The sequence below is a fragment of the Gymnoscopelus braueri genome (assembly GCF_963280865.1).
Source record: "Gymnoscopelus braueri genome assembly, chromosome: 21".
Classification (NCBI taxonomy): Eukaryota; Metazoa; Chordata; class Actinopteri; order Myctophiformes; family Myctophidae; genus Gymnoscopelus; species Gymnoscopelus braueri.
In genome coordinates this window covers 24,418,953-24,431,261 of record NC_137623.1, presented here as the reverse complement: position 1 = coordinate 24,431,261, position 12,309 = coordinate 24,418,953, and the positions used below count along the sequence as shown (strand labels likewise).

General features: G+C 44.4%; 1 protein-coding gene across 1 annotated transcript in view; it reads left to right on the top strand.

The window, feature by feature from the left end:
• zbtb47b (zinc finger and BTB domain containing 47b) overlaps positions 1-12,215 on the top strand; it is a 28,214-nt gene extending 15,999 nt beyond the window's left edge. Inside the window, exons 2-8 of the mRNA XM_080418461.1 lie at positions 2,473-2,669; positions 4,273-5,090; positions 5,988-6,349; positions 7,546-7,693; positions 9,152-9,267; positions 9,401-9,545; positions 9,907-12,215. Coding sequence (XP_080274587.1) covers positions 2,473-2,669; positions 4,273-5,090; positions 5,988-6,349; positions 7,546-7,693; positions 9,152-9,267; positions 9,401-9,545; positions 9,907-10,364 — 2,244 coding nt within the window. The 3' untranslated portion in view covers positions 10,365-12,215. The remainder of the gene's footprint in view (positions 1-2,472; positions 2,670-4,272; positions 5,091-5,987; positions 6,350-7,545; positions 7,694-9,151; positions 9,268-9,400; positions 9,546-9,906) is intronic.
• The last annotated feature ends 94 nt before the right edge of the window (positions 12,216-12,309 follow it).

Below are 12,309 nucleotides of genomic sequence, written 5' to 3'. Positions count from 1 at the left end.
TAATATGCTATATAGTTGTTAAAAAGTTAATGTTACATTAGCATTAAAATCGTAGTGTTTTGCTAATTATTTGGGGGCCCATTTGCAATATCCTCACGGCCCACAGGTTGAGAACCACTGATTTAAACTCGCCTACACTGCAGATATCTGGGGTCAGTTCCCAGCAGTGCTAGGACTATTCCATTGACTTAATAAGTCAGCGTATTATACTTTTATTCATATCATCCAGAAGAGTTTAGTCTCTGTGCCAGTCTACAACTTTTCATTGGATGTGATTTGGCGTGTAGAGATTTGCCCTTGGGCAATGTCTGTAGCCTCGCGCTGAAAGATAACCCAATCTACACTCCTCTTTGGCTCCAAGTACAAAACAAGTGCGTAAATCCATGAATAAATCTGGCATTAGATAATTGAATTCTTCAAAGAGGCAGCAGGATTTTCAAGGTTAAAATGCAAGGGCCTCGACATTGATTGTAAAGAGAGAAATCGTTAAGCAGCAGGCGAAGCTAAAGAATTGATCATTTTCAGTTTAATTGTAATTTGTAAAGTTTCACAGACTGGAACGTTCTGGTGCTTCTCATTCGCACAGCAGAGGGCTTATAGAGCAGTGGTTCCCAAACTTTTTGAAATAGTCCAAAGAGTATCACGCACATCCCAAATTTTTTTTCCAGGTGCTGAACAACAATACGTACATTGGAGAAGAAGGAAAGGAAGTTCTGACCCATAGTGTTCAAGACGTTGCTATACTTTTTGCTTTATACATTTTCTACTGGGAGCTGAGATGTGAACAGTGTGAACTTCCCTTCCTTCTTTCGCAAACGTTTTAGCTCAAGACCCGAAAGATAAATTAGACGTTCGCCCGGGCTAAAGAGTTTGGGAACCACTGGCGTAGAGAGTTTAGGCCTAATTAATATCTTTCCTTATTTTCTTCGTTTTCGGTACTTTGTGCACAGATTCCGATCCACTATATAGACAATCAGAAATGCAGTGGGTGCAATTATATCCTGCAGCTAAATCGACCCCCCAACAGTATGTTGCAAAGGCAAGAAGGAAAAAAAGCTTATATCAATATGCTTCCCGTTCTGCATCTTAAGCAAGGCACGCAATGATAAATTCCATTAATTGTTCGGGGGGAGTTCGGGGGTTAGTTAATATTTATTTGTCGTGATTTTCCCCCTAATTATTTCTCCGGACATGTTTTGTCTTGTGCATAATTCGCAGGTTCCCGGGGGACTGCATAGTGAGTGGGTGTTCTGAGAGAGCCAGCTAATGGGAAGAGGTGGCACTGAATATCAATGCTCGGGCCAGACAGTCATTGTAGAGAGACACACTGTGTGCGTGCGTGCACGCGTGCGTGCGTGCGTGCGTGCGTGCGTGCGTGCGTGCGTGCGTGCGTGCGTGCGTGCGTGCGTGCGTGCGTGCGTGCGTGCGTGCGTGCGTGCGTGCGTGCGTGCGTGCGTGCGTGCGTGCGTGCGTGTGTGTGTGCAGTGCTGCTCTCTCCCCACTCACATCCCGTTTGGATCGAAACCCTGCCCTTCCTGAGCTAAATTAAACCCACCTTGGGAAGCAGCGGACCTTGTTGCAGAGTGCTGAGGGTTCTACCTTTTTAGATCTTTTTTTCAATGACCCCTAACTGTGCAGCCACTGCTTTGAGTCTGTGTCTTTGTGCTTTTATACTTAACACGCTGGAATGTATTAACAAGACAACATGCTAATTACTCTTGGGTGTTTCGAGTTGAGCGTTATTATTAATCGCCTTTTTGTTCAGTAACATGAAGGCATTATTCTGGCTAACAATGCTCCCATGAGTCCCATCACTGAAATGAGTGGTAACTGACCCCCCCCCACCCCAACCCCCTCTGTTTGCATTTGTGGAAAGTAGCTTAAATACATTTACTCAAGTACTGTACTTAGGTAAAATTCTATGATACTTTTACTTTACTTCAGTATTTCCATTTTCCAGTCCACACAATTATTTGAAAACATTAGTTACTAGTTACTTTGTAGATTTATATTAATAAAAAGACATACATTAACTACCACCTTTTTATACTTTGGCTATTTAAAAATAACAGATACAAGCTCACAAGGTGTGCATCGCAACGTATTGTGAGCTTGTAGAGCAGCTATTTTCGAATATTGAAACATATGAGTACCGTAAGTATATTTTGATGCCAATACTTTTGTACTTCTACCCAAGTAAAAATTTGACTGCGTGCCTTTTACTTGCAACAGGGTGGTATTTGTGGTATTGCTACATTTACTTAACCCATTAAGACCTGGAACGCATCTGTGTCACTTTAGATTTATTTGGCTATTCAAAAATAGCAGATCTACAAGCTCATAGCGCGGCACCGAGTGCTATGAGCTATGAGCTATGAGCTTGTAGATCTGCTATTTTTGAAAAATCGACTTGATTTAGAAAACATTTTTAAGAATCGCCTCAGGTCTAACACCACTGTTTTGTGTGTCCAGCTCATAGTGGAGAAGACGACAGACTTCCCCTCTACTGAGTTCTCTCTGGTGGAGGATGTGGCCCTGCACTTCACCTGTCTGATGGACAGGCTGAACGAGCAGCGCCTCTTCCAGCCCGACCTGTGCGACGTCGACATAGTCCTGGTGCGCCAGCGCAGCACCTTCCCCGCCCACAAGGGAGTGCTGGCGGCCTACAGGTGAGTTGGCACTAGAAACTGTAGTCTTCTCTACATGTGTGATAACGACCCAACATGGCACAATGTACGTATAACTGTTGAACGTTGTTATTGCTGATATATATAATATGTAGATACAAGGTATTTTGCACTTTTACTGTACTGTGAGCTTGTAGATTATGGTTATTTTTGACAGTGTCATACGTCTTAAGTATAAATTGGGCTTAGTCAGTGCCTTGAACATTTTTGAGCGGTGCAACCGCTCCTATAAGAGGGTTTAGGACCCATCCGTGGTGAAAGTTTTTCTTTCCGTCGTGAAAATTTGTCTTTCGCTGTGACGCCATGCTGTGGACGTGCTGTGATTGGCTAGCGAGACACATGATGAAATTAACTTCAAACTTCGCAGATGCGCTGTGATTGGCTAGCGAGACGCATGATGAAATTAATAATAATGTAAAAAATGTAAGCACGTCACTTCGCAGGACGTGCTGTGATTGGCTACCGAGATGCATGATGAAATTAATAACTCATAAATAGCACCGCTCACTTCACACTGGGTGTGATTTTTTTAAATACTGATAACATTATTCTAATTTATTTAATATTGGGTTGTTGTGGGCAATGCACTCGAGTAACATCATTTTAAACCGTACTCTCCCTGAACCTAGCAGTTTTCTTGAAGTTTGTAGTTGAATATCCATCCATATGGAAAAACAAATGATCAGTAAGTGATTATTCGATTAATTGTCTACATAGCCTACCATAAACCCCAGTGGTGGACAGTAGCAAATGTACATTTACTTGAATACTGTACTAAAGTCCATCTTTTGAATACTTGTACTTTACTTACTTTACTCTGCATTTCAAAGACAAATATTATACTTTTGACTCCACTAAATTTATACGGAGGTTGTCCTCACTTTAAAGTATAGTATCAGCTGTTGATACTCAAGTACAAGAATGTACTTAACCAGTGTACTTACTCTGACTGTCCACCACTGCAAGTTTTAATCATTTGACCATGCTGATAATTCTCACCTGTCATTTGAGATGCCTGTCACAGTCAATGGTTCACTTCAGGCTAATTGAGAATCTTGTGAACATTCAGGTAGAGCATAGGGTCACACTTTTTGATTGCTTGCGAGTTTGGCCTTTCTTCCTGCTCCTGCAAAAACCATAGAGTACATCGGATGAAATATGACCGCTCCTCTTCTTGACCACATCATCACAGTTTGATGCCCAATTTACTTCCCTATAAGTCATCTCCTCAACCCTGCTGCTAGTTCCATCTGTCTGCTGGCAGGAAGGTGTAAGAGCAGACATCCTCATTGGAAATGACTAAAGCTGATCTGCCATCACCAGAGATGGCTGAACAGGAGCAGACGTCACAGGAAGAAAGAAAGGCCAAGCTTTCTCCCATCTTTTGAGGTGGGAACGTTCACAGGTTTCTCAATTTCTGTGACTACTGTATGACAGGCTCCTGAGGTGACTTCACCTAGGTCACAATTTCAGTCTTTGATTATACAGTGTGTGCGTGCGTGCCTGAGGGGGGAAACTGCATTTCGCTTCTTGAACCTGTACGAGTGGTGACCAATAAAACCTTCCTGAATTCTTGATCCTACAGCCCCTTCTTCCACTCCCTGTTCGCCCAGAGCAAGCAGCTGCGGCGCGTGGACCTGTCCCTGGACGCGCTGACCTCGCAGGGCCTGCAGCAGATCCTCAACTTCATCTACACCTCCAAGCTGCTCGTGAGCAGCCGCACGGTGCGCGACGTGCTCAACGCCGCCACGCTGCTGCAGATGGGCGACATCGCCGCCTCCTGCCGCGACCTCATCAGCAGCCAGTCGCTGAGGGCCACCGCCGCCGACGTGTCCGCTCACGATCGGCTGACCGGCGCCGGTGTTGGCGGCAACGCCGCTTCGATGGCGATGCCCGTCGGACAGCTGTACCGGGAGATCAAGCAGGAGGCGGAGCTCGGCAGGGTGTACACGCGCGAAGGCAGCAGCCCGTTCTCTGTGAGGGTGGAGGAAGGCAAGTACTACGAGAAAGACGAAGGCTCAGGGGCCATGGGGGGCTTGTGTAAGGTGGAGGGCAACGGGGGGGAGTCGGAGACGTTGGACAGCCATGCTTCCTTTAACAGTGACCAGATCATCGTGGAGGTCAACCTCAACAACCAGACCCTCAACGTGTCCAAGGGGTCAGAGGGAAAACCTACGAGCGCCATGGGGCCCGGCTCCATGTTCGGCCGGCGCCGCCACCGGAACGACGAGCGGGACTCGGAGGAGGAGAACGATGAGGACTACATCGGCGAGGACGTGCTCAGGGAGGACGAGGACGACGACGACGACGACCGCAAAGCGGAGGACATGTTGTTGCTGAGCAGCGAGGACGGGGAGGACGAGGTGGATGAGGAAGAGGAGGAAAACACCCTAAACATTCCAGGTTTGTTGTTGTACTGCAAAGATTTCACTCTTAGTTAATAGTTAGTACTAATTTGGTGTGTGTGTCTGTGTGTGTACGTACGTGCGTGCACAGTGCTGCTCTCTCCCCTCTCACATGCCGGTTGGATCGAAACGCTGCCCTTCTTGAGCTAAATTAAGCTGTCAACATTGGTGTGTGTGCGTGTGAGTGTGCGTGTGTGTGTGTGTGTGTGTGTGTGTGTGTGTGTGTGTGTGTGTGTGTGTGTGTGTGTGTGTGTGTGTGTGTGTGTGTGTGTGTGTGTGTGTGTGTGTGTGTGTGTGTGTGTGTGTGTGTGTGTGTGTGGTTGAATAATAATAAACCATACATTGGCAACTGGCGGCCCGGGGGACACATGTCCACACATGTCCCCACATTCCCTTATATTGGAATACTGATATATTATTGATTTCAGCTGTTACAATTCCAAACATGCAAACATGACCCGCTAATTACTACATATATATATATATACTAATATTTTTATGTCCAATGTATTTGTATTTAAGTGCATAAAGTTAACATAAGTATAACTAAATGCATTCGAAATTAAATAAAAATGTTACTTTTCAGGATTCCAATTCAAAAATAGCAAAAAATAATTCAGGATTCCAATTCAAAAATAGAAACAATATCAGATCTGCAAGCTCAAAACGCATCGCACTGCGACACGTTTTGAGCTTGTAGATCGGCTATTTTTGCTACTTTTGTGTGACATACCGTAGAATGACGAAGTAGGGCATTAATTACGAAAAAAGTAAAAATACAGAGATAAGAGGTTTCTGTACAGTATTATTCAATGTGGCCTTCTGGAGTGAGTGTGGAAATATAGTGGCCCTCTCCATCATCAAAGTTGACCCACCCCTGTAATAAACATTCCAGGTTTGGAGCAAGCCGCCATACCGGAGCGAAGTCGCTGCGGCACCAGGGCCTTGGCCATGGCCGCCGCCGTGGCCGCCGCCTCCATGCGTCAGACCCTCGGCGAGGCCGCCATGGCCAACCAGCGGCGAGGGCGGAAGAGGACGGCGGACCCGGAGAGCCTGGGCCAGAAGGTGAGGCTGGAGGAGAAGCAGCACTTCCCTTGCAAGAAATGCCCGCGGGTCTTCAACAACCGCTGGTACCTGGAGAAGCACATGAACGTCACGCACAACCGCATGCAGATCTGCAACAACTGCGGCAAGCGCTTCATGCTGGAGAGCGAGCTGCTGCTGCACCACCAGACCAACTGTGAGAAGAGCATCCAGGTACTGTGGCTGTCAACCAGTGTTGATTTTGACAGCAAAATTCTTTATTTAGTTTTAATCATAGTCTTTTGAATAAAATGTCATTTAGTTTTAGTCTAGACTAAATCTACAGTTGATTTTGTCGACAAAAGTTCATTTTGACGGGCCTTGAGGGCGTGGTAATGCCTGATTTTACACTTGGTTGCATGCTGAAAGTAGCCGATCTACAAGCTCACTACGCGTCGCAGAGCGACACGTTGTGAGCTTGACTCCCTAACTCTCAGGGCGGACGCTCTGTCTAGCCAAAAGGCCACCCGGCTTTCAATTAGGGTTTTAAGTGGTTAAAAGGATGATACTGTCGTCAGTACAACAATGTCATTGTCTTTATATACAGCTTCAGGCATATTCTGTACCGTATCAGACAGCATGGACCATTTTCCTGCTAATGGCTTTATGTTTAGATTTGTTAAAAAAAATTCCAAAGTCATTAAAACAAAATTAGTCATAGAGTTATTGAGTCAGTGTTGGTTAATAAGTCATGGACATTTGAATTTTGTTCATAAATCAGTCTTATCTGCAGGAACTATTTTCAAAGAAATCTCTTAACTGCATTAATACATTAAGACAATATATCTGTGCATTGAAATTGGATGTGTTGGATTACAGTATTTCAAGCAAGTTTCAAGTCTGCAAGTAGATTTTCAAACATTTCTGAAATGAATGGACCTTCTTGAAAATCAAACCAACCATATTTTGCTTTGGGAAATGCTCACCAGTAATGTCAAATACACCGTGAGTCATTGTTAATTGGCTAAACATGCCATACCATTGGCATGGCCCTTTAACACTATGTCTATGAATACATTCGTAATGTTTTAGAAATACCGTAATTACTGTCAGACTGTGAGTCAGTGATTATACATTCTATAATCTCTCAGTACTTCCTATATTACATCCTCTCCACTTAACAGCTGGATCCGTGCTATAGTTTTCAAGATCACTTGCTGATTCATTCTGCTCACAGTAATTAGATTCTTGGTACAATGCGTGCTCAAGTGTGTGTGTGTGACCACAAACACTTAGATGTGACCGTTCAGGACTATCAACTTGCAAAATAACTTATGAATAACTTAAAATAACATTTTGTATCTTTTTAGAGGACTATGTCTGCAGTACATCTGAATGGAAACCCTATATTTGATATCTTTGTGCTTCAGTGTGTTACGTGTGGTAAGGCCTTCAAGAAACTGTGGTCCTTACATGAGCACAACAAGATTGTCCATGGCTATGCAGAGAAAAAGTTTTCCTGCGAGATCTGCGAGAAGAAATTCTACACCATGGCCCACGTCAGGAAGCACATGGTCGGTGAGTGACGCTGCATGAAGGGTCCATTTGGTCAGTCTTTGTGTGGGTAGTCTCGCGTGGCCAGACTGTTGCCTCCCACAATTTTCAAGCACGGAAGCTCTGTTGATGATTTAAGAGGGAAAGCAGATGCCCCGCCTCCCCCCCACTTCCGTTTTTGTCGCGCAAATGTATCCTAATATAAATCAAAATCATCTAAGCATACGTATATAGCTTGCTGCCTAGCAGAAATTGATTTTTTTTTTTTCATGTAAAGATATTTTAAAGAAATGTCCTTTTGCACACCTACGGACAGACAGGTGGTCGGAGTGAGTCTAAATATAGAAAAAAAGAGGGAGAGGGAGTCCCGCACACTATCTTCACTTACAAATACATTTATTTAAGATGCAACGTTTCGGTCGCTCTGACCTTCATCGGGCATCATTGCCCGATGAAGGTCCGAGTGACCGAAACGTTGCATCTTCCAGACTCTGTATAGCATTCGGAGCTTGTGGAATAGTTGTCTGGCTACGCGAGACTAGTGTGTGGGTTGCTGTTGATGTTAAGAGTGTAATGTTGAGATAGCATCTGATTACTTTTTTCCCACATGGGTTTACCCCATTTCCAGCACAGCCTGATTGATAGAACTGACACGCCCGTTATGTGAACAATGAAACTCGGAAGGCTCAGAAAGCCCAGAAGCCTAATGTCTACCCTGGTCATAGGGGAGACTTGGGTTCGAATCCAGGTGGTAACATTGGGGGCGCATCCAGATCGGGTGGTGAATGCAGAGTGCCCTGATTGAAGCCCAGAAGCGTAATAATAATAAGTGTATCACCCTTGACTAAGGAGATTTCCCTTTTGGCTGAGCATTAGATGTTTGGCAGTGGTGTAGCTATGTCCAGCGTGGTTGCACTGGGGCCTGTGGGGCCACCTGTATTAAAAACGAAACAAACTATTAAAAAACATATTCAATTAAATGACTAATTAGTCTAGTCCTAAATAGCCTGCACTGGGACCCCCCTGTAACTATGCAATGGCACTGATGTTTGTTTTCCCACGCGGGAGACCCAGGTTCAAATGACATTATACTGTACACTGCTTTAGTGGGTGGATGCACTGACGGTGCTTTTGCCAACGGAGGGTGGCGACATCAAGGAATTGTTTAGTCTCTCTTGACAGAGCAGAGGAAATACCTTGTCCTGAAATGACTTCCTACTAGATCAAACGCATCCATTGTCCTCAGATATACTAATTAAGGCTGATGTGCGCATAAGGATCTCAAGGTTGTTGCTTTGTCAGTGGCAGCATGGTCTATTTTTAACAGCTATTTGTTTTAAATATTCGGCCTGTTTACTGCACTACTGACATTTGATTAAAAAAAAGGGGGGGAAAAGTGTTCATGAAACACCATTAGCTAATGTAACTGTGTGTGCGTGTGCGTGTGCGTGTGCGCGTGCGTGCGTGTGTGTGTGCCCGTAGCCCACACCAAGGACATGCCATTCACCTGTGAGACGTGTGGGAAGTCATTCAAGCGCAGCATGTCCCTCAAGGTTCACTCATTGCAGCACTCTGGAGAGAAGCCCTTCAAGTGTGAGGTCTGAACTCTCTTTATAAAGCTCTTCCTCTTCGCTCTACACATACACACACACATGCATTACTCACGCTGTGATCGCCTCCCATTGAAGAACATATTGTTAGCGTTCTAATTGTTGCTTGTTGCCACTTCAGAACTGCAGCGAGCGTTTCCAGTATAAGTACCAGCTGCGGTCCCACATGAGCATCCACATTGGACACAAGCAGTTCATGTGCCAGTGGTGTGGCAAGGACTTCAACATGAAGCAGTACTTCGACGAACACATGAAGACACACACTGGTGAGGAGAACCTTCATAGGACTTTAGATAGTTTTCAATGCAATGTTTTTAAGCTGTTTTGTAAGCGACTTTGGGTACTAAGAAAAGCGCTATATAAGTCTGATGTATTATTATTATTATCATTAATGTCTATACCAGTGGTTCTCAAAGTGGGGTCCAGGGACCAAAATGGACCCTTACAGGTCTGGAACTTGAGAGCGTACCAATGGATCTGTTAATTTGAGAATTTTGAGTTATAGGTGTCCTTGAAATTAAAAGGTTTGAGAACCAGTGGTCTAGTACTAATACATTGAGTATGCATTGTTGAAAGTTAAGCTTTTTAAGCGTTTAGCCCAAATCTCATCTCTTTGTGCGTCCGCAGGAGAGAAACCGTACATCTGTGAGATCTGTGGCAAGAGCTTCACCAGCCGACCCAACATGAAGCGGCATCGCCGCACGCACACGGGGGAGAAGCCGTACCCCTGCGAGGTGTGTGGCCAGCGCTTTCGCTTCTCCAACATGCTCAAGGCCCACAAGGAGAAATGCTTCCGCGTCAGCAACCCGATGATGATGGTCGGCGACGGCGGCGGCGGCAGCGGCAGCGACCCCCTCGGCCTCGACCGCTCCATGGACTCGGCCGCTCAGGTCCAGCTGGGAGCGTCGCTTTCTGCCGCGTCTGCGACCACGCCCGCCGCCGCCGCCGTCTCCGCCACCCACCCCCTCCATGGCACCCCGCTGTCACTGCCCCTGCTACACTCCATGGGGGGGCTGCCCCCCAACACAAATTTACCCCCGCCTCCACCGCTGTTCTCTGCTGGTAGGATGAACTCCAACAACTAACGGTAGCGCCCAAGAGCACTTTGGTCTTTTATAATGGTTGGGTTTATTTTCCTCCCCCCTTTTCCTTTAATCCCTTAACTTTTGGAGAAGACTCCTGAGATAGAAGAGCGATGTATACATCCAGTGACATTTGCACAGAGGAAAACAACTGCCATGTGAAGCCCATCCAGCTACTGCAGTGTTGCTGGCTATGGTTTCCACTGTTTAGTCTAGCAGTCTGAACAAGTGACGGCTAACATTAATTGGAGGCTTTTAGTGACATATAGTATAACTCTATTATACACTTAACTGTACCATAATGATAATAGTTATTTTATATTCTGTTGAATACAGTAGATAACCTCAGAGTCCAGTGGGACATGTTGTAAACCATGCTTCTCCCTCATCCTCTGCATTTACTCTCAACTGTGTTCCGTTTCATTTAACCCTAACCCTGATTTTCAGATCACACACACACACATACACACCACACCACACCACACCACAACACACCACACACACAATCTTACATAGTCCTGTTCTATTCACATTGCATTGATTGTAGTAGCAACAACACTTACTGAGTGGGAACTAATGAACGCTTGCCCTAAACCTAAACCAAAATAGAGTGTGGTTCAGATCTGACCCAGCAATAACCAAATGCTGATGTGTGTTTTGAACGTATACCTGTATATGGCGTTGGCCAATAACCAAATCCTGTTAGCGCACCTGCTATATTTAGGTAATGTTATACAGCATTTATAAGCAATTCTGCACCTTATTATTAACCCTAGTGATATTTAATTGTCTGTACTCTTAATGTCTTCTCTCTTCTTCTGTTTTTTTTTTTATCGTGATAGAAGTGTAACTTGTGGCACGTTATGTTTGTAAGGATCGCAGAGAGGTTATAAGAGTCCATGTACCATGCACTGGTGAAGTGTGTGTGTGTGACTGTGTGTGTGACTGTGTGTGTGTGTGTGTGTGTGTGTGAGAGAGAGATTGAGAGAGAAAGAGAGAGATATGAAGCAGAGAAGATTGAGTATAGGTGCTGTGGGAGACTGGGCTCCTTAGATCTAAAAATCAGCCAACCACCGCTTGATGTTCCCCAAGGTGGGAAGAAAAATTATGTTGACTCGTGTCTGTTGCTTACATTAAGCAACTGCTATCAAATCCTGTAGATCTGGCCTTGAGAAGACGATATATGGCACTTTTCTGTGACTTTACAGTATATAGTTCAATAATATACCAATCCCTGTATTTGTAGGTTTGAATCAGTGGGATGCTTGTTAACCTGGCATATAGTGTTAAATAGTTTGTATACGGTTCACATCCCACCTAAATCTTTTACCCCCGATGTGTGTTGTGTGTTTGCAGAAAGCCAAGAGCACAGGAAAAAGTTTTAATTTCAACCTGCCTTTGAGGTGGTTGACTTAAATATGTATGTGCATTGTATTACAATGTGGTCAATATTTCCAAATCATAAGCATAGTGTTGTATATGCTTGTGCCGAATCCTTTTGAAGAGCTTTTTAGAGTGCACTGTGTGAAAACAATGAATAGTATTGCACAGTAGAGCTCATCACTAAAATATAAAGTAAGCTTTATGGCTCTGTGAATTTAAACGTGCTGAGAAAAAAAAGAAAATATGTAATTTGTGCCTCTACTTGCACTTTTGACAAATGATATTCATTTGAAGGAGTAGAACTTTAATTGAATCTTAATCATTAGAATCCGATCAATCAATCAATAACTTTTTCCACAAAAAGAGGCCCTGTGCACTATCGATGCTCACTTTACCTACAGTACTTCTTGTAGCATTAACTTGTGTATATATATTATAAAGTGTGATCTTATGATTATTTCCTCAAGTTTACATTTGGATTCAAATTACAACCCCCCCCCACTCCCACGTGTCTTGGTTGGTACTATTGAAGGTCATCGAAAGTTTGTGGATAAGCTTTTATATG